General features: G+C 41.0%; 1 protein-coding gene across 1 annotated transcript; it reads left to right on the forward strand.

The window, feature by feature from the left end:
• Window positions 1-253: 253 nt before the first annotated feature.
• On the forward strand, window positions 254-19,163 carry pxna (paxillin a). The gene is made up of 11 exons (XM_077602286.1): window positions 254-543; window positions 10,888-11,069; window positions 11,166-11,221; window positions 11,352-11,488; window positions 11,573-11,762; window positions 11,836-11,971; window positions 15,939-16,097; window positions 16,454-16,627; window positions 17,812-17,893; window positions 17,991-18,139; window positions 18,221-19,163. The coding sequence occupies exons 1-11, from the start codon at window positions 531-533 to the stop codon at window positions 18,485-18,487; spliced, it is 1,545 nt and encodes a 514-aa protein (XP_077458412.1). The 5' UTR covers window positions 254-530; the 3' UTR covers window positions 18,488-19,163.
• The last annotated feature ends 1,185 nt before the right edge of the window (window positions 19,164-20,348 follow it).

A 20,348-nucleotide genomic window follows, 5' to 3' on the forward strand; every position in this document is an offset into this window, starting at 1 on the left:
ACAACTATACTACAATGAGATTTAAAGCCTCACCATAAATTGCACCCATAAATAAGTAATAAATAAATAAGTAGTCAACATAATATGTAGTCTAAGATATACATACATACAACATAGAAAATATAGATTACATAAACAATAAATGTTTCCATTTTTAATGGTCCCTTCCACATCCCCCGTTATTTAACTTAGGCCCCCCACCTCCCTTTAATGCAAAACGCCGTCTCTTTTTTTGCCACTAGATGGCAATAACACTCGAGCGTTTGCCTAGTTGGCTGCAGGGCGGCATTGGGTCTGGAAGGGGGCTGCTCCTGCTTGTTAGAGACTCTCTCTCCCCTCTCGGAGGCTATGTGACGATGACAGTGTTTGGTGAGTGTGTTAGAGAGGAACTTGAAAACTTGGCTGCGTTTAGCCAGCACATTTTAGCGAGCGGACGCTACGTTGGAGGTGCGGCCACTCAAAAAAAAAAAAACGGAGCTCGACGGAGCGGCAACGTAGCGGGGTCTCAACAACATTGATTTCCAGCCAACATGGATGATTTAGGTAAGTATAGCTCGCCTTTAGCGCAACATTTCAGCAACACGCGTTCGTGTGCGGGCGCCCTTAGCGTGTTCGTGGCTTGTTTTGGGTTGGAAAAAGACGTCAACGTGCCCAAGTTTGGGGGAAAACAATACGCCCGAGTACAATCTGTGAAAGCCCCCATGTGGATTTTTAACGAAATGATGCCTTCAGGTACATTAGGAAAAGTCCTTTAAATTTCCGGGTTTATAGATTGTGATATGGTCAAATATGTATCTTTTCGGGTTCACGTTCCTCTAACTTTTAATACTTGCAGCCAATTATTTGATTAAAAGCTGTGAGTGAACGTAAAATGCGTAGGCAAGACTGGCATTTAAAAGCTACGAAAACATCCCGGTGTTTATAAGTCAATAATTAACCATATTGTCACAGCAGCAGCAGAAGGAAGTGAAAACTCGACATTTTCATTTTTAGTCATCTACACCACCACTTGTTAAAAAGTCATTTCTATTTCAGATCAACCAGCAACGTGTGTGATCCTTCTGAAGTGTAAATATTTAAAGTCAAATTCCCTCTTGTGTTTAAAAAAAAAAGTCCTGTAATTCAAAAGGAGGGGGGGAAACCTCAGAAGTAGGCTAATTAAGCCATGACAGTGTACTGGGACTTCATTGGTAAGAGTGGTACATAGTAATCTGTATTTGCCAAAGGTCTTGAGTTGTAAAGTTAATTTTAGAAGAGATTCATGATGGAATGCTTACATCAGAATTCAGTAAATCACACATGTTACATCTTGTTTATGGGAGGAAATGATGGACCTCCTTTTTTCAGTATCGCTTGAAAATATGGACTTTTCTGTCCGAGAACAGTAGTGCACTTTGAATATAGAGTTATGCCTACGCCTGCAGTCGCCAACATGGTGGGGATGACACTTCACAAAGAATATTAGTCACTGGATATCCAGCCAATATTTATGGATACTAGCTCATTGGTCTACAGGGCGCTTAAAAAAGAAGTGTCACACAACCCAGTCTAACATCACGAAGTTGTAAATAATATCATGGTTCTAACTGCGGTCTGTAAACTTCTCCTTTTCCATGCAGCAGTGCTGGTGTTTTGTCTTCAGTTTATGATTCTTTAAACAGCTTTTTGGGATGTTACTATGTTTATCCAACATCCAGATGAGAATCCCTCCATGTATTTTTAGCAGAGGAAGCGTCCTCCTCTCAAATTCAAATGATGAGCAAGAGGCAACCTGAAACCTTCGATTGGCCTTCAGACACCTCTCTTTCATTTAGTCTACACAGGAGCCCACGGCGGATTGTGAAATGTAATCGTGGGAGCTGGGGGGGGGGGGGGGGGGGGGGGGGGGGGGGTGGGTCTTGCACACATGAAAGCCACAGCCAGAATTCATGCTCCCTCTTGCTCCACCAACTCTTTCCTCATGCTGACGATGCCAGTGGCCAACCACACAAGCCACTGTCTATTGACTGTTTAAAAGCTGGCTGAGCAGATCAATGCAGATTTTCATTTTTGGTAACCCGCTTTTTAGTCAAGTCGGCATCTGGAAACATGTGGGCGAAGTACTGATTTGAATTGCTTCATTGTTGACACAGATGTGTTTAATCTTCTCGTGATGCCGTGACATTTCTCTAGGTAAACTTGGATTGACCTCGACTCCTCGTTTTTTCACTTCACATCTTGCACAAGCAAAATGCGGCTGTCAAACTGCCTCCAAATTAGTTTCCTTTCTCTAACGCCGATGAGCCATACCTCAGATTTGTTGATTCTTGTTTTGGTTTGCCACACTGTCATTTTAGTGGCGGCGTTTTGATGTTAGGTGACTCCCTAGTGCGTTGTCAGCTCAGCCGCCACGGCGTTGGATATGTCACTCACAGGGTGGGGGTGGGCGTCGTACTTCTTAAATGAGAACTGATGTAGCCTAGATACGCTTAAGTCTAAATTTAGGCTGGCAAACTGTCTACACCAATACAAAAAGCTTAAGAAGAGAAGAGGCTACTTGTGGTTAGTTTCACATCATTCTAATTAACTCTGCTGAGTATAAAAGTTAAGACAAGAGCTGTTGTTTTTTGTGATCGTGTTGAAACATACCTGTAAGATGCATAATTGTAATGAAGCATAACCAAGGTTGTTCACTAACAAAATACATGTCGTATTGTTTTCCCACAAGTACACTTTGGTCTGAAGATTTTTTTTCTCGCTACCTTTTGTCTAGTGAGTTAAGACGCTTACGGCCAGAGTTCATAACATAATGTTCATAAGAACGTAATTGTTAAAACGGTCTCATACAAACACCATGTCAAAAAATTGACTCCTAGCATTTTTGTTTTAAGATAATGTAGTCCACTCACTGCATTTTTTTTTTTAAATTCTAGTTCAGAAAGTTCCTTAAAACATTATCCATTCTAGTTACCATTTTACAATAGGCCCAAAAAAAGAAGGAAAAGGCTACACACACCCATTAGGCATACTACTACTAATGCATCTCAGGATTTATGGGGTAATCTATGTATGAACATTGACTAATTTTCTGACAAAATGCTCCCCGAAATTCAGAATTTTCCCATTTTACACAGGTATTATTTTGTCACCTCTGGCACCTAGTTTGTGAAATATCAAATAACTTTGTTAAAAAGTTTCACCATTCGCAGTGTTGGCCTTCCAGTTAAAAGCCAACACTGGATGAATATAACTAGTCATATTTTGAAGGAATCCCTCAGGATTTTGTCCATCTGTTTAACTTTGAAGTGAATTTGCTGAAGGGCTTTGAACCATATGTTGGTAGGCACACGCAAGCGCGCACACACATGCACACTGTCTTCAGGTCACAGTCCGCTGGTGTGGACAGGCGCTTTGACAAGCAATCTTACTGAGCAGTGACGGTTCCACAGTTGGTCCGCCAGCCATCATGTCATCTGTCGTTGGTTTTGATGCAGCCTTTGAGGCGACATCTCCTTTTTTACCTGTGGGATTCATGCCTAAATTATGATATGATCTGTTTTTGTTAGTTTTACATTGGCAACCTGATTGTCGCTGTACATGTAAGCTCCTGCTGGTTGCGGCCACTCCTTTTTTTGCTTGGGTGCATGAAGAAGTACATGTGACAGGAAGTGCCCTAAAAGACCTCAGTGCTGTGGTGGACTATATTCAAGTGCATTTAACTAACACTGCAGGTCATAAATGTTGTTAGTCACTGGCTGTCTTTTTCTGAGGATTTCCTCAATGAGACGTCCATGCCGAAATGGGAAAATCCCAGTAACCTTCAATATCTTTAGTGTCCTCTGCTTCCTCATGTGCCCCTCGGAAACCAGATTTTGAAGCTAATGTTAAATGTCAAGACCCCATAAAAGTAGCCTTAACAAAAAAAAGGTTGCAATCTTGATATCTAAGATGGCGTGCTATTTTTGTAATTCAAAAAACTTTTTAAAAGTGATTTCTTTTGTCATTTTTAAATCTACATATTTCTGCAAACATGTCTGTTGTACTCCCCTGCTTGACTGTGATCCAAATTAAGGCTTAAAAACAAAAAGAAAACTACACCCTTCCCCCTTTCAAGATGGCACTTTTGTTACTTGGGTGGGTGTGTTTGGTTTTGGCAGTGTGTCCAGTCCACCACAAATTTTATTGTCTTGGGCGTTTAGAAAGAAGGAACTTGCTTCGGCCCCGTAGTGGTGTTAATAAATGCTATCTATGCTGGATTTTTAATGTTTTAATAGCCTTAAATTTACTAAAAATAAGGCATTGAATGTTGTCTAGTACGTCTTAAATCTGTAAAATGTTAAATTGCACTCTATTGCGTGAAATTGTATTGTAATTTTTTTTGTTCATTTGGGGAGTTAATCATTCTATGCAATGTTTTGTATAAAATTTGCCATAGAATTAGTATGAAAATTCTTTTGTAGTGATATTTAAATCCTTTTTCAATTTAGCTCGGGTAAACTTGCGACATAGTGTGTGAGTGGTTACCATGTCCACCTCGCAGGCTTTCCTCTTTCCCGTTTGCATATTCTCCCCGTGTCTTTGTGGGTTTTCCCCGAGTAGTGGTCACTCCTAATTGTCCCTGGAGGCGAATGTGTACGTGAATAGTTCTTCATCTTCTACCACACCTACTGTCAGTAGTTAGCTGAGATAACCTCCAGCACCCCCACTAAATTGGTGAGACTTAACGGCTCGTAAAAAAAATAACACATTTGATTAAAGCCTTTAGGATAAATCTTTTGAATTACCCTTTTGAAAAAATATTTCTGTAAGGGTTACAGGATGTGTGTGCAGGGTAAGATAACACTGCGCTTATGTGAGAAAATGTTGCCAGAGGTTTTAATAAACGGTCAGCTATGAATGGATTTGATTAATGGGGAAAGATAAGGATTACCTCTGCCAAGTGGGATAGGGCAAACATGAGACAAGGGGTGCTGTATTCACACCTGTTGTACAGAATAGAATTCTATTCTTTTGCAAATTCTGTTTACTGATGATTAGCCACATGGCCAGGAGGCTGAAAATGTGTCATTACTGTTGTGACTAAGGCCCAACTTCCCATATTTCAAAATCACATTGGCCACTGGTTCTGGCTCTAGAAATGAGCAGATTACATTGACACTATTCGTTATTTTTTTTAGTTTGTACAATAAAAGCATGTTCCTGAACTCTGATGTGGATGAAGATGACCTGAACATTGTGTAATTTGGCTTTGTGATTTATGTGTGGGAGTCTGTTCATCTTGGCGCAAATGAACAAATGTTCAAGGGATGTTCGTTTTCATTTAATGGAGCCAGGTTTCATTATACCATGACCGCCGAGACCAGTGCTTCTCATTTTTTTCTTTTGCGCTCTTGACAGTAAAGCTGCATAGGGTTTGTTATATTTCCTCCTCTTGGTTTTCAAGGTGACTTATGTTTGATTCACTATCTGTGTTGCTCTCCGGCTTTCTTTCCAACCCTGTCAAATTCTTTTCCATGGTGTTTCGCTGTGGTGCCCTCTAAGGGGAAAAGCCCCAAAGTCAGTCAGTCGATGTCGCTGACTTCTAGTACGCCAATAGTCAGATGCTCGTCAGGGGGCTGGCCTCAGAATTTGAGAAGCACTGGCCTAGACACTCTGTAGCACACCACACACATGCCATTGTCTCCTTTGATGATTGTCCCTAGCCATGGCCATGCACACTTTTGGAGGTTACTATACGCATTGTCCAAAAAAGTCGGGTTCATTCGGGGAATTATTATTATAGGCTTTAACACTGTGTGACCAATGTATGGTGAAGATTATTCATCCACATAGACTGACAAATTCAGGTTCAGGGATTTCTAGTCATGTGATTCGCTTCTGCTTTGCAGTGACTGTCCTCTCCGTTCACTTCCCTGTGTCCTTGTCCTCCTGTAGGGGACAGAGAGCAGCTTGTTTTTGAGCATCTGACCTACTTTGCTGGAGGGAATACACAACCAAACCAGAACAAACTGATTGCAAGTAGGGGAAAAAATGTCAGGACATCTTTCCATCCAATTGTTTTATGTACTCTTGCTTACTGATGAGGCACCATGGCAAAGTGGTAGAAGAGTCTTCTCTCAACCCAAAGGCTGTACAAGGGTCCTTGAGCAAGATTCGGAACCCCTCTTTACTGCTGAAGGTGTGTCATCGGTAGATGAAGGAAAAAATGGTGTCAAAGATTTCGAAAACCGAAGGTAGAAAAGCATTCATTTAAATATAATCATAACTGTTTGCAACACAAAGGTCTCGTAATTAACTGTTAGATTTATATTTTTAAAAAAAATGAATAAGCCATCTTAATTCTGTTCCTTGACAATTGTTTTTTTTTTAAACACCACTCTTATTAAAACCCTAAGCTACAGGATTTATTTGCCTTCTGCGTGCTGATGCCATTTATTGGCAAGGCCGTATCAGTGATTTACTTAGCGTCGTTGAGAGGGTCTTTGGACAACCTTATGCCTGTCGTTGAGTTCTCTGTCAGACAGATGATGCAAGTTTAAAAGATACTAAAGTGTCAGAAGTGGACTTATTGCATCTAGGGACTATCCAGTCTCCCAAAGGAGCGGGGCTTATCACAGACCACGTTTTCTGTCTTTTTGCTACTGCATTATTTGAGATTTGGGATCCAAAATGCTGTCATGTTTTTTTAGAATTAATTATGGAAACATTTGCACTGTGCGCGTGCCCCTCTATAGAGAGTCTCCAATAAAATATGTAACATAGATCAGGTAAAAACATTTTGTGTATTTGTGACAATCTGTCAAGTCAGATCTCACAGGTCAAGGTCATACGGGGAGTATATTTTTGGCTCTTTAGTTTGTGCTTCATATGCAAGCAGCAAGGCCCTTGTACAATGTGTGGTTCTCTTTATGTTGCACCTGCTAGCACGGTTTTGGGGTGAAAAAGTTCATTTTGTCTGCTGTCCTCAGAGTGGCCCTTGGGGGGGCAACAAGGGCAAGTGCATGACTAACTAGGGATCGTCTCTTGTTTTGGTCTAAGATGGGGTATTCATTGTGTGCTAACACGTATTGCAGCGACAGGCCGTCTCGCTCACGACACTACATGAAAGGCTGTCATATCGCGTTATACGCTCACTCGCTCTGACTCAACACGCGGAAAGCGTAGCCTCTTGAAGCTATCTTGTTCAGTTGTTCACCACTCATGTGTTCTCGTATGAACAACGAGCTGCGGCATGTCAGGAATTCATACCAGCTGCATCAAATACAGTGGAAGACCCAAAAGAGTCACAGGAAGGAATGAGATGATGGACAGAAGGAGAGCAGAAATAGAGGATTTGATATATTCTACTTAAAATGCCATGACATTTGAAAACTTCAGCGATAGACATTGTTTTTTGTGTATGCCTTGAGCCAGAATGGCAGCCCCGCTTTTGTTTGAACAGCACTATATAATCCCTTGGTGCATAAATTCTTGTTTAGTCAACTGTTTAGTACATGTAAATAATTTTAAACCAGCATTTGACAATTCAATAAAAAAAAATCAGTGTTATCCTGCCTTTTTAAGAACCATTTAGTGCATTGATTTGTACATGCATCCATTACCAAAAAATGTGTGTACTACGTTAGGAAGACAGGGAGGGTGCTCTGCCTCGGTTGATGTCCTTGTAAACTAGTGCTCGACTCACTGGCAATTTATTCAATTACCTTTCATATTCTGATCTGGGAGCTGCTCTTTCTGTAGTCTGTTACGGCATTGTTGAAAATGTACTCCTTATATGGCTCCTTCCATACCCTTTTTTTCCCTGCAGATCCCCCTCCCTCTTTTTAAATCCTGTTCCTTTCATTCGCTATCCCGCCACCCACATCTCCCCAGTCCCTTTTTATCTTCCTCTCACTTCCTTTTTCGCTTTCCTGTAATGAACCCCTGCACAGAGCAATGTCCGTGTAATTAAAATGCATACCATTCATCTGGGAGGAAGGAAGTCTACTCCACCTGCCTCACATTTTAGTCTTGAATGATGGGGATACACCAGCGTAGCAGTAGTTTTGCTTATTTCATAATAATGGAACATCTAGGGTAAATAATAGCATGTATGTATTACGATTGAACTTATTTAAACACTATACAACCAGATCACCCTGTCATTATGTTTATTTCGGTGAGGCATTGATGTCCCTCATTTAGAATGTATTTAGTACTTAATAGCAGCTCCAATGAGATTACATTCAGTGTGTTGTCCATAAAATACAAATAGCCAAATGAAACTATTGAAATGACATGGAAACTTTTAATATAGGTTTTCTGATCTTTGTAGCAGCTAGATGAATTCTATCCCAATCGTGCGGTGATAAAATGTTTTAAAAACTGGAAATGACCTTGTAATGTTTGGATTTTGGGAAAGTGACAGTTTCAATGGGCTCTTGTTATTTTTCCTCATTCATTGGAGATGAAATGTTGCTCACAGGAGAATGCTTGTGTTAGTGGTATGTCCTTTTGGCAGAGGAAGCTTGACACACCTCTGTGTTTGTGTAGTTTGTGGATGGGCCAGAGCATGCCGAGCACTGGCTTTTCAGCCAACAGCTTCAAAACATCCTCATCACTCCTTCCAAACTACTCAATTAGCTTTGTTTCCAACATTGTTTGTGCCACTTGGTAAACAAGCTACACGTTTCGTTCACCACCGGATAGTCATTTTGGACAATTCAAGTTGTTTGTAGCCTGTGGGTTAATGGTTTGGCGTTAACTTATTTTGGAGCTGCAAATTGTTTTCAATGATGCGTAAAGCCAGTTCAGATGCACTGCTAATTTGATTAGCATCTCTTGTGTAAACCATCTGGACTAACATCTGTTGACTGGGGTCTTCAGCAGCTGCAGGAAAGCTTTGTTCTGAGGACACCAGGAGAAGGCAAATTGCACAGAGGAGTTTCTTGTAAATATAATGACATTAACTGCAATATTCGAGGGAATATTGTATCTTACATTGTATCTAGAAATCTATGCCGATCTCACTGACGCAATTTTTTCCCCCTCTGTTACTTTTCAAGGTGTATATACTACTGTATATGTTAATTTCTGACTTCGGCAGTATACCACCCATTTTTGTGTGAGGCATTTTGACACACTTGAAACTGTAACTGTCCCCAGTTGCATCCCTGCCATGCAACCCAGTCTACTGGCATGTAAAATACGCTATATATCACAATGTTAACTTGGTCCAAGTGAATCTGCTATGACTCTGATCCTGCTGTGTCTCCTTGCTGTCTGGGGACTTTTACCAATGACACAGTGCTATTCTAAGCGATGGTTTCCAGGTTGTCAGATGTTTCTAATGTTACAGTCTTGATCTTCCTCTTTTATTTAAAGAGCATATTTGATGCTAAGTAGCCTGTGGGGACCCCATAGAAAGCCAGACAGATAGTGTTAAAACTTTTTGGTAAGATATTTGAACGTCATTGTGAGGGAAAATCCATAGGCATCCATAGTGTTAAGTGTTCTCTATTTGCTCTCCAGTACTCACATTTTCCATCTGCATTTGTGATGCCGAAATACGCCAAATACCGCTGAGTTTTATATAGGACAGCCAAAAGTGGACAAAGGACAACGACGACAGGAATCCGAATTTAAATACGCATATGTTCTATTTAAAGTTAAACTCTTTATGTCAAGTGAATATCGAAAACGCACTCCCTAGCCTGGCCCTCTCATTATGTATTTTTTCAAGAGAGATTACAACTTGAACTTTTATGGTACTAAAATTTCAAACCCCATACGATTGTCCTGAAGCAATTATGTACTGTGTCCATACTGAACCAATTCAAATTTTGTACCAGAGTAAAAAGAGAACGTGTTGTTGATGTTTAAATGAAACATTTTACATGTCTGTCAACATTAATTCCTCTGTCTTTAAACCAGCCCCTATTTGGCAATCTCTAATACAGCGCGATTTTATAATAAGTTATGGACTTTCCCTTTATCTTTGATTAAGGCTGTTGGCTATACTCCCCCACCCAATAAGCCAACAGAAGTATTAGATGATCATTATAATACTGTTGTTTAATGGTAGCTGCAGTATTAAGTAGTATCTAATGCGTATGAATATGCACACAGACTGATTAAGCACTTTATAACTGATTGATGACCCCGGTTCTCTTCTGTTAAATTTCCTTTATCATCGCTACCTCGGGTAACGTGCCAAGTTTGGAAGCTTCTCTCAGACTCATGTCACTCGTCATTTGCATGCTTGGCTTGCTCACTTGAGGCAAGTAGCTACATTAGTACTTTGTTACTGGCATGCCACTACCGTGAGGAGGTAAACTCAAGATGTCCAGCCATTAAATTTTGCAGCCCCTCCTATTTCTATATTTAGTAATAATATAGAGCAATCGTACATTTATATTGGGTCGCAGTCATAATGGCTCTTTGAGTGAAACCATGACCATGATGTGGTCCATGTTAAATATTTGAGTTTAACACCCCAACATTAGTCGAATTCTGAAAGCGAAATCAAATATTGATATTTTGTAGATATGCTGTAATAAGCTTAAGTGTGCAGTTTAGCAAGGCTGTTTGTGTATCATCAACTAGTGATTTAGTTACTATTTTGCACCTACCGTTGAACTTCCATTTGTCTGCTGCAGCAGAAGCGATTATGGTACATGAACAGACTCCAGATGGGACAGGATCAGTTAATATTTTGAGTTGCTATGACACTGAATGATTAAACATTTACAGGTGGCTAACTTGTTAGCTAATCTTACCTGGTTTAGGTGTGAGATCAGTTAAAATTGACTGTATTTAATTTTGTACAAACATAACTGTAGATTGGTTCAGAGACTGAAAAAAACTATTATGTAGTGTTTACGAAAACCCATGTATGTACTGTAAATTATTTCTTCTGTATTTCCTAAGATGCTTTATTGGCGGATCTAGAGTCTACAACATCTCACATTTCAAAACGTCCACTCTTCCTATCTGATGACACGGCCTACTCTCTTCCTGTTGGGGGTCAGAACCAGCAAGATTTCGGCTTTTCACCCCAAGATCAATCCATTCCGACTGAGAAAACCCTCAATGGATTACAGGAAACAGACGTAAATACTTTTGGACATATAATAATCACCAAGACTAACTTTCATTTAATAGACCTAGGACAACCGACTACTTAATTTCTGACTTTTTTTCCTTAGTCGCAAGATTGTAGCAGTCCACTTCAACCACCTGGAGAAGAGGACCATGTATACAGGTAGAATACCCTGTTGAAGAAGAAAAATAATATATTCTCTTTGATAATGTTATTCTGACCATTAAACCCAAAATGTATTTTTCATTCTCTATTTATTAATACATCTTGAATGTTTCTACTTTATATGTAGTTTTCCCAATAAACAGAAGATCAGCGAATCTTCTCCTGCAATTAACCAGTCCTTTGGCAGTAACCTGTCAGAATTGGACCGCCTGCTGCTGGAACTTAACTCTGTGCAACAAAGCACACCAGCCTTCGCTACTGAAGGTTTGCCTAGTACTTGGTGTCATGTTGTGAAATGTGTTATTTCCAGTATGATGAAAGCCTTCTAATGCCTTTGTTTTACAATAGAGGAGACAGCCCCACCACTCCCTGCCAGCATCGTGGTCCACAGTAATCAGGAGAATGGAGGTTCCATTCCAACCCAGGTCTCGCCACCTGTGTTGGAAAAGCACTGTGCCACAGTCAGAGGAATCGAAGATGTACGACCAAGCGTAGAGAGCCTCCTGGATGAGCTGGAGAGCTCTGTACCCTCGCTTATGTATGTGAGATTCATCTGTTATAAAATGAATCATTGTTCTGACAAGTCCACATTTGAACCATTCCTCTTTTAGTCCTGCTCCCTTAGTGGTGTCAGATGGGCAAGAGGAAACACAAGCACAGCAACAAGCACGAATGTCTGCATCCTCTGCGACGCGAGAACTCGATGAACTGATGGCCTCCTTGTCGGATTTCAAAGTCCAAAGCAATGTGAGAAATGTAGATATATATTTTTTCTATAATTTGAAAAGTAAGAATACTTCAGACAGATACATCTGAGTCTAATTGCTGTGAGTTAAAATAGAAAATTCCTTGCCTCTTTCGGGGGAGACCCAAGAAATCCTAAGTGGCTTACTTATTTCAACCCTGAACAACTCTTGTTTGTTTTTGTCTATGAGACATTACCTTCCATTCCCTTCATCTCAACCCATTTTTCTTGATCTTTCTCTTTTCTCTATCACCGTGTGTGTCTTTGTTTATATGTATGTGTGTGTTATTGGTAGTCTGGCTCTCAACTTTCATTGAAACAAGAAGTCGTAGACCCCTCTTTTGCTACTGGCTCACAAATGGTCACCCATGACTCTTCATCATCAATTACCCATTTTGACTCATCCCTGGATCTTGACCCGTTATCTAGTTCCACTCCACCTTCCCGTACTCCTCTTTCCCTGGAACTCCACATAGATGAAGATGGTTGCTCGACCCCTACCTTTACTACTAATCTGACTACGTTGACAGCATCCAGAAAAGGAGGTGGTAGAATTGTCACCTCAGAGATCTCTAATTTTGAGAACTTTGCTGTTTTTAGTGGTCAAAAGCAACCCATTCAAAAAGTTAATAGCACATCTAGTGAGTCAGCCAATGAAGTCTCTAATAATGAAGATTCAGATTCACAGTACGTGAATTCAAATATTTCCAAAATAGACACTGCCTTTTTAGTAGCAGAATCCAAACAAAGTCCGCCTAGTTTGCCCAAACAGTCTCGTCTGACTCAAGACCAAAGCCCCATTTATGAGCATGACAACCAAGCGCCTGGACCTGGCTTAGATATGCTTAAAATCAATGAATCTTCTGTAACAACAACAACTCCAGAAACATTGCCAATGTCTGCTAGACCTGTAACCGTTCCAAAATCATCAGGTCAGGTTTCAAGTAATGTTCGTAAGAGTCCCGCGTTATTTCCCAGGCTGGCAATTACAGTTCCAAAGCTTGAAAGTCCCGTGACTGTCCACGGTGTCTCCAGTATAGACACTGCTTCCAAAAGTTGTACTCCAGAACTAGTCGCTAAGATTGCACAACCAGTACGTGCAAAAATTTCAAGTCCATCACCAGTTCGAAAAAGTGAAAATCAAGCCCCTCGGAGTCCTACTGTAGTCATGAAAAAGACCTATATGGTTGCAGCTACTAGTACTAGTCCCACAAATTCACCGGTTTCACTTGCTGCTTCACCAACGAGTCCATCTTACCCTCCTACCAAAAATAAGCAAAGTGAAATAATGGACTTGACGTGGCCATGTCGGGATCCTGTCCTGGATAATGCCTTAGATAAACTTTTAGCATCTGAATTGACTCCGTTAGATGAGAGCCATCCACCAACTTTTTTCATGCTTGGGGAGGAGAACAGACCATGGGATGTAGATGATGCCTTGTACCCAGACGTGAGCCGAGAGGATACCCTGACACCCATGACCGAAGCAAGTTGGCTTGATGAGTGTTTCACGCCCTCCACCTGCCCAGGGACACCAGATGCAGCGCTGGATCTTCCTACACAGCAGCCATCTGCCATTGAGCGTATATCTACTTCTGGCCAAGTAGGAGTTGCATCAAATCTTCTCCCAAAATAAGATGAATGAGATGAATGAATGTAAAAGTATCAAATATCCCAAACATCTTATTTTGGGAGCGCAGTTCCTGGAATTGGACTGGAGTTGTGGGAATGTCTACTTTGTTGAAACCTCAAGTCGGTGTGATGTGATGCATGGAGTGTCTTTGCATAAGACTTGCTAAAGCCTCTTAAGGAATTGGTTTCTTTGTGGGAGTTTTTTTGTGGCTGGTGTCGAAAGAATTGCTAATAGGATGACTGCATGCCCCCGCTTGCCTAAATCAAGAATTATAGTCGTCATAGGGCCGCGCCTGTAATGTTTACGCCATCAGCAATGATGCAATCATCAAGAGGTAGACTTTGGCCAGACTCCTTTTCTGATATCTAGCAGTTTTCTCTGCACTTTATATTTGTTTCAAATTTGATCCTCAGTCCGACTTTCTCTCATGCAGACTGATTTGCAAGCGCTTTGTGATGGATGAGTCTCTGGCATGCCATGCCTCACTTACCTAGAGCAAATGGTTTTGAGTTGCATTGACGGAAGAGAATTTTTGTTTCTTCTGCAAGAATTTAAATTGGATATGGCTTTGTGTGTTGCAAATGCAGAGCATTTTGGCAGTGTCATTGATTGTTCTTCCTGTGTTTAACATAACACGGAATTTAGCACAACTTGCACTATCATCTGCTCTCCAGCTCAAGTCGGTTATACGTCGCACAAAAGAGACCTCCAATGTGCATCCGATGTACAAGGACGGAGTTTTGCGCCGTAAAATGGGACCAGTTATTGTGAATAAGAGTAATTCACAAGATCGGCTCATTGAGGAGCTGCAGGGTAAACTGGGAATTGGCCGCGTGGAACGCCGTCGCAAGCAACAGCCAGATGATTGGCTGACGGAAGGAGTCATCGTCATGTCAAACCCACAACGGATCCGGGAAGAACGGCCCGTGGATAAGGTAGACATTAGAGAGGTTTAGCAGTATGATGAGATCCAGTTCAAATGCGAAATTCCGATTTAGTTTTGTGAATGATCGGAAAAGTGAGTTTAAAATGTTCTGCATTATTTAGGGCTGTAGCCAGTTTTTCATTTGTCAATTCTATTTTTCTAGCATTTCTTCATCTTCTTTACCAATATGCTTTACTTCATTTACCCCTCTTTGCCTTTTACTTTCTAATTCCTACTCCAGATACCCATCCCTCCTGAGTCTCCTGTGCCCCAAAGAAAAGTCATCCCCCTTTTGAAGTCCCCACCAGCCCCCAAAAAGCTGCCCCCAGTAAAACAGGCCCCACCGCCACTACCACTACCGCCACCCCCTCCAACACCTCCCCCACTCCGGGAACCTACCCCACCACCTCCGAAGGAACCTACTCCTCCCCCAAGGGTGCCTACGCCTCCCCCTGTACAGCCTCCTCCATCGCCAAGCCCCCCACCCAAGCCTATCACTCCACCACCGCCTCCCAAGGTCTTTATATCAGCGTCCTGTCAGACCGAGTATGACGCCCTGTTCCCACCTATGCAGGCACGGATCACCTCTCTCCTTCTCTCTCATTAATTTTCACTTTAAATCGGCTCCATTTCATGAGCGTCACAAAAACGAGAGCTGTCTGTAATTCATTTGACCATTGCAACTTGAACCTGCAGTTTATACCTTCTGTATTTAAGGCAGCACCAGGGTTGAATAGGCCTCAGGTCTGTTTTTGGCAGCACACTGAAAACAAATAACCTCCTTGAGCTACCACTGAAACCCAGTCAGTCACCGTCATGAGTTGCACTGAGCCCCAGGCTACTGATAGCAAGGCCCCTTTTCTAATTCTGATGTCTGACAGTGCCAAGGGTTTTGAGTTCTGAGTGTAGTTTAAAAGATTAAGGCAAGTTTTGTGTCATCCCTCTGGCCATGTGTAGGAATGGTTAGCTTGCATTGCAACTGAAACCCCATTTGCCCTATGACAGCACATTTACCATTCCACTTCCAGCCTTATCTCACTGGACACTCATAGCTCAGAGTATGCCAGTTTATTATCAACCTCAGTAAGGTGTATGTTAATATGTTAAATGTTTTTAGCTTCAATCACTTCAAAGCTACGCACTAAATGACGCATCATGTCTTTGATTATGAATTTACAAAGCGAAAAGGTAGGTACTATAAAGGCTAAAGGTTTCGAGAGGATCGGTGATGATTGACTGTGGTTACGTAAATTTGGTTGGGTTCAAACATACTCTTGTGTGATTGCTCCATGGTTTAGTTGGCAGATCTTAGCCTTCAGCTTCTAGTAGTATTACGTGCTTTTTACTGAACAGAATGCCCGTCTATTTGTTGCCGTCTTCGTCTCTTACTAAATGTCCACATCTCTGTCAGATCCAGTCACAGGGAAAGACTTCTCCCACTGGACCACCGAAACCAGCCAATAAACTGGACAACATGCTGGGGAGCCTGCAATCTGACCTGAACAGACTCGGAGTTCAGACTGTGGCTAAAGGCGTCTGTGGAGCTTGCAAAAAGCCCATAGTTGGACAGGTGATTCTATAAAATCCAATACCATGTACAACTTGAACATGGTACATACGAAACAGTCTGATGTAATTGCATGCACAGTATGTAGGCCAAGGATATGTTGTGTAAGCGCTCTTATTTACTACAAGATGACAGTAACCAAGATGAAAATGAATTTTCGCTGTAAACCATTATGAGATATTCTTAACAAGACCCTTGAGGATGGGAACGAAGTGTTTTGAGTTGTTGTGAGACTTCACTGTTCACTAAGAATTAAAAAAAACATATACTGTTTGCATTTCAAATGGATATTTTCTTTTATCAGGCATTTTTCCTTGCATTTTATTTGTATTTAATCCCTTATGTGGTTAATCCCCTAGGTAGTGACTGCCATGGGAAGAACGTGGCACCCTGAGCACTTTGTGTGCACCCACTGCCAGGATGAAATAGGCTCCAGGAATTTCTTTGAGCGCGAGGGACTACCTTACTGCGAGAAAGATTATCACAGTCTCTTCTCACCACGATGCCATTACTGCAACGGACCCATACTGGATGTGAGTAATGCATATCTGAACACACTCACGCCATTTCCTAGTGTACTCCATGGATGGGGGGATCTTGTTTAGTTCTTTATTCAAAGGCTAATGGAACATGGCTTTTATTGAGTGAGGGACTTCTTACAGACACTCTCATATCTGTATTTCCATTAATAACACACGCACACACATGCGTCCTTCGAGCGTCCCTCGAGGGGGAAGTACTGTAGACTCTAACACGGGAATGTCCAACATTAGTCACTCAAGTTTTTTTCCATCCATTGCCGCAGAAGTTCTTGACACATCCACAGTTGACTTCTCTCCTGAGCAACTGGCGTAAACATTTAGAGGGTGACAATACATCGTTGTTATGATATAGTGCAATAAATAATGAGCCAACTAGTTGCTAGCAAAATTTTCCTCACTCTGCCTGCTTTATTTACAGAAACGTTGCACTGAAATAGTCCCGAAGTGCAAAAGCGAAAAGTACAAAAAAATGAAAATTGTTTTCCCCATTTTGAAATACTATAAGGGTACCAAAAAGGTTCTATTTTTAAAGAAAATGACCTCTACAAACACTGGCTTTTTTGGTTGCCTTATAGTTTGTTTTTCTCTTTAATAGCTTTACTGAAGAATATTATAGATTGATTTCCTGACGCACGTATTGAGAATTTTTATATATCGCCTTATTGTGCTTTGTGAGCCTTGCCTCGCAAGTCATATGATATTGTGGGGTAACCAGAGGGGACCACCATTTTTTTTTTCTGTGCATCACCATCATATTATGATTTCTCACTATCATGGAGGGGGGGTGGTTGGTTATTGCGAGCAACAAAATGTTATTATAGATACCATAGTGTCCACTGGAAGTGTAGTAGAAGTCACTAACTATTCAGTTATTGGCATCTACCGTACACTATCAACACGTCATTCCTTGGACACACTATATTTATTTATCGAGCCAGTTCAGGGGTTAGGATTGTACCACAGCTCTTGGAACTTGTCATGTTGTGGACGTATACTTAATTTTGTGGCCATGATGCAGGTTGTGGCTGGCTGGTCTATTAAATCTAATTTGCATTATGGTTAATTGGATTTGCACTGATGTGCTAAAAGAATACAGTAGTTAGTTTTTTGTGACCTTGTTCCCTCTAGTGGTGAGCTATAGGATGCAAATTCCTTAAACACTTCTCCTCTCACAGAAAGTGGTAACTGCTTTGGACAAAACCTGGCACCCGGAACATTTCTTCTGTGCCCAGTGCGGCGCCTTCTTTGGACCTGAAGGTACTAGAGCACTTCCCAAATACCTCGCATGGGTAGATTAAAGTTAAGTCATTAAAAAAACATGAAAATGTCATCATGAATCACTGCTTCCATGCAGGGTTTCACGAGAAGGATGGAAAGGCATTCTGCAGGAAAGACTACTTTGACATGTTTGCTCCCAAGTGCGGAGGCTGTGCCCGGGCCATTCTGGACAACTACATCTCTGCACTCAACTCACTGTGGCACCCGGAATGCTTCGTCTGCAGGGTGAGACACTTTGAGTCTCCGTACCGCGGTTAGAATCACTTGTCAGTGCCTTATTTGAGTCTACCATATTCTCTTTTGTAGGAGTGCTTCACACCATTCATAAACGGCAGCTTTTTTGACCACGACGGTCAGCCGTACTGCGAGGCGCATTATCACGAGCGGCGTGGCTCGCTGTGCTCGGGCTGCCAGAAGGCCATCACGGGCCGCTGCATCACAGCAATGGGCAAGAAATTTCATCCGGAACACTTTGTGTGTGCTTTCTGCCTCAAGCAGCTCAATAAGGGCACTTTTAAAGAGCAGAACGACAAGCCCTACTGCCACGGTTGCTTTATCAAACTCTTCAGTTAGGCCCGTACGTCTTTTCTAGCTCGTCTAAATGCACACAATGGGCGTTTTTGTACCACATGCGTGAGCCTCAGATAGGGTGGTTCACATAATTACAGATTCATGTCGCAACTTCTGACACTGAAGGGATTTTTCCTGCCTGTCCAACTTCTCAGGCTTTTTGCTAAGGGCGTTTTATCGATCCAAAGAGTTGTTGACAATTTTAATCTTATCAAGCAACAGCATAATACAGTTCTCCCTCGTTTGTGTAATCCTAAATGTATACGAGGGTGTTTTTTTGGTCTACGTGATAACAGAAATTTCATGTATAAATTGTGCGATTGAGCTCCCCAGGCTGGACAAATTTTTTTACCCTATTTTTCTCTCTTGTCAAAATAGCTTGACTGCATGGAGCGTAGAGAGCAGATGTGGCGTTTTAGTGGCCAATCTGTGTGATTAACCCATGAACAATCATTCAACAGTTTTTGTCGTTGCACTCTCCTAACCTCATTATTTTGATTAGACTGTCCTAATTATGGTAAGTTTCAGTGTCTTATGTTTCTACTTTTTTTTTTACTGTACATCAAAAAAAAAACATCTGTACTGGGGTAGTTACCTAGTTAGTCCTCTACGTTAGCTGGTGACTTACTTGTGATTTACACATCTTTAGTTTTATACTCCAAGGAATAACAATTGACTTTTTTTTAAAATTCCGCCATTCAATTAGAAATAGGCACACTTACTAATGGTGCAAAACGTTAAAATACAGATACATATTTCACATCTGTATTCATGCACAAGTTCTACAATTACAATTCATTCTTTGTGATGCCTCAGTTAACTTTTTTGCATATTTTAACTTGTGATTTTATTACTGTTTTAATACAAAGGCTAGTGCATGTTACTGTGATTTACAGTTTTCTAAGTACTACCCTCCAGCTATCGTCACAATCCAATCTACAGTAAATTTATATCTGTGTAAAACTCTCAACCATGTGACAGAACTGTGTTTTGTTTCTGTTTTTATGAAAAGGTATATTTGTAACTCAAATTGCTGTGGAGAGAGCTGGCTCTACTGGCATGAAAGCTGAAGGTAGCTCAGCCTGGTCTCTGTCATGCACACAGAAACACTTTTATCAATCTGTGATTTAAAAAAATATATTTTTTCTTCTTCTTACCATATTACCAAATTTACAGTCTTTTGATCTTGCTTCAAGTGCCAAATGGCAGCAGGTTGTGGTGGTCTATGTGTTTTAATACACCTTTTTTTGACTCCAAACTTTTTCACAAGCTGGTTTTTCATCAATGAGTATGCAAGGTGTTTTAATCTACATTTATAGTTGCAAGGAGGAGGGGGACGCAATGTGCCAAATGTGTCAGTGCAATAAGGTCGAATACACTGTGTAGCCGTTCCTGTGATTTGACTCTGGTCAGAATTCATGCATCTTGTTTTTAAATGCACAAGTACACTGTAGTACGTGGGTGGAGGAAAACATGGAAATATTCTTAGTTGACAGTAACTGTAAAGATTCTGCTGCTTAGATGTCCACCACTTTTGACAATGTGTATTTGGTATGACTATTGGCTGACAAGTGTTAACAGATTTTTTTTATTTTAACTCTCCATGTAGTGTTTTTGTTAGTTAAATCTTTATTTCTGCCTGTCAAAAAAAGATGAGCCTTTTACTTTTAAATGAGATTAAGTAAAACAAGTCAAAGAATATGTTGTGATCTTTAAACATTTTCTTTCCCAAAGAGCTTTGGTTTTTCTTGGGTGCTACCATGTAAGCTTATGTGGGGCCTGATTAGATGGATTGATTCATCACACCAATGCAAATTAAAGAAAAAAAGCTGTATTTCCATTTTTGCTTTGTGAATACTGTCAT

The sequence above is a fragment of the Stigmatopora argus genome, chromosome 6 (assembly GCF_051989625.1).
Source record: "Stigmatopora argus isolate UIUO_Sarg chromosome 6, RoL_Sarg_1.0, whole genome shotgun sequence".
Taxonomy (NCBI): Eukaryota; Metazoa; Chordata; class Actinopteri; order Syngnathiformes; family Syngnathidae; genus Stigmatopora; species Stigmatopora argus.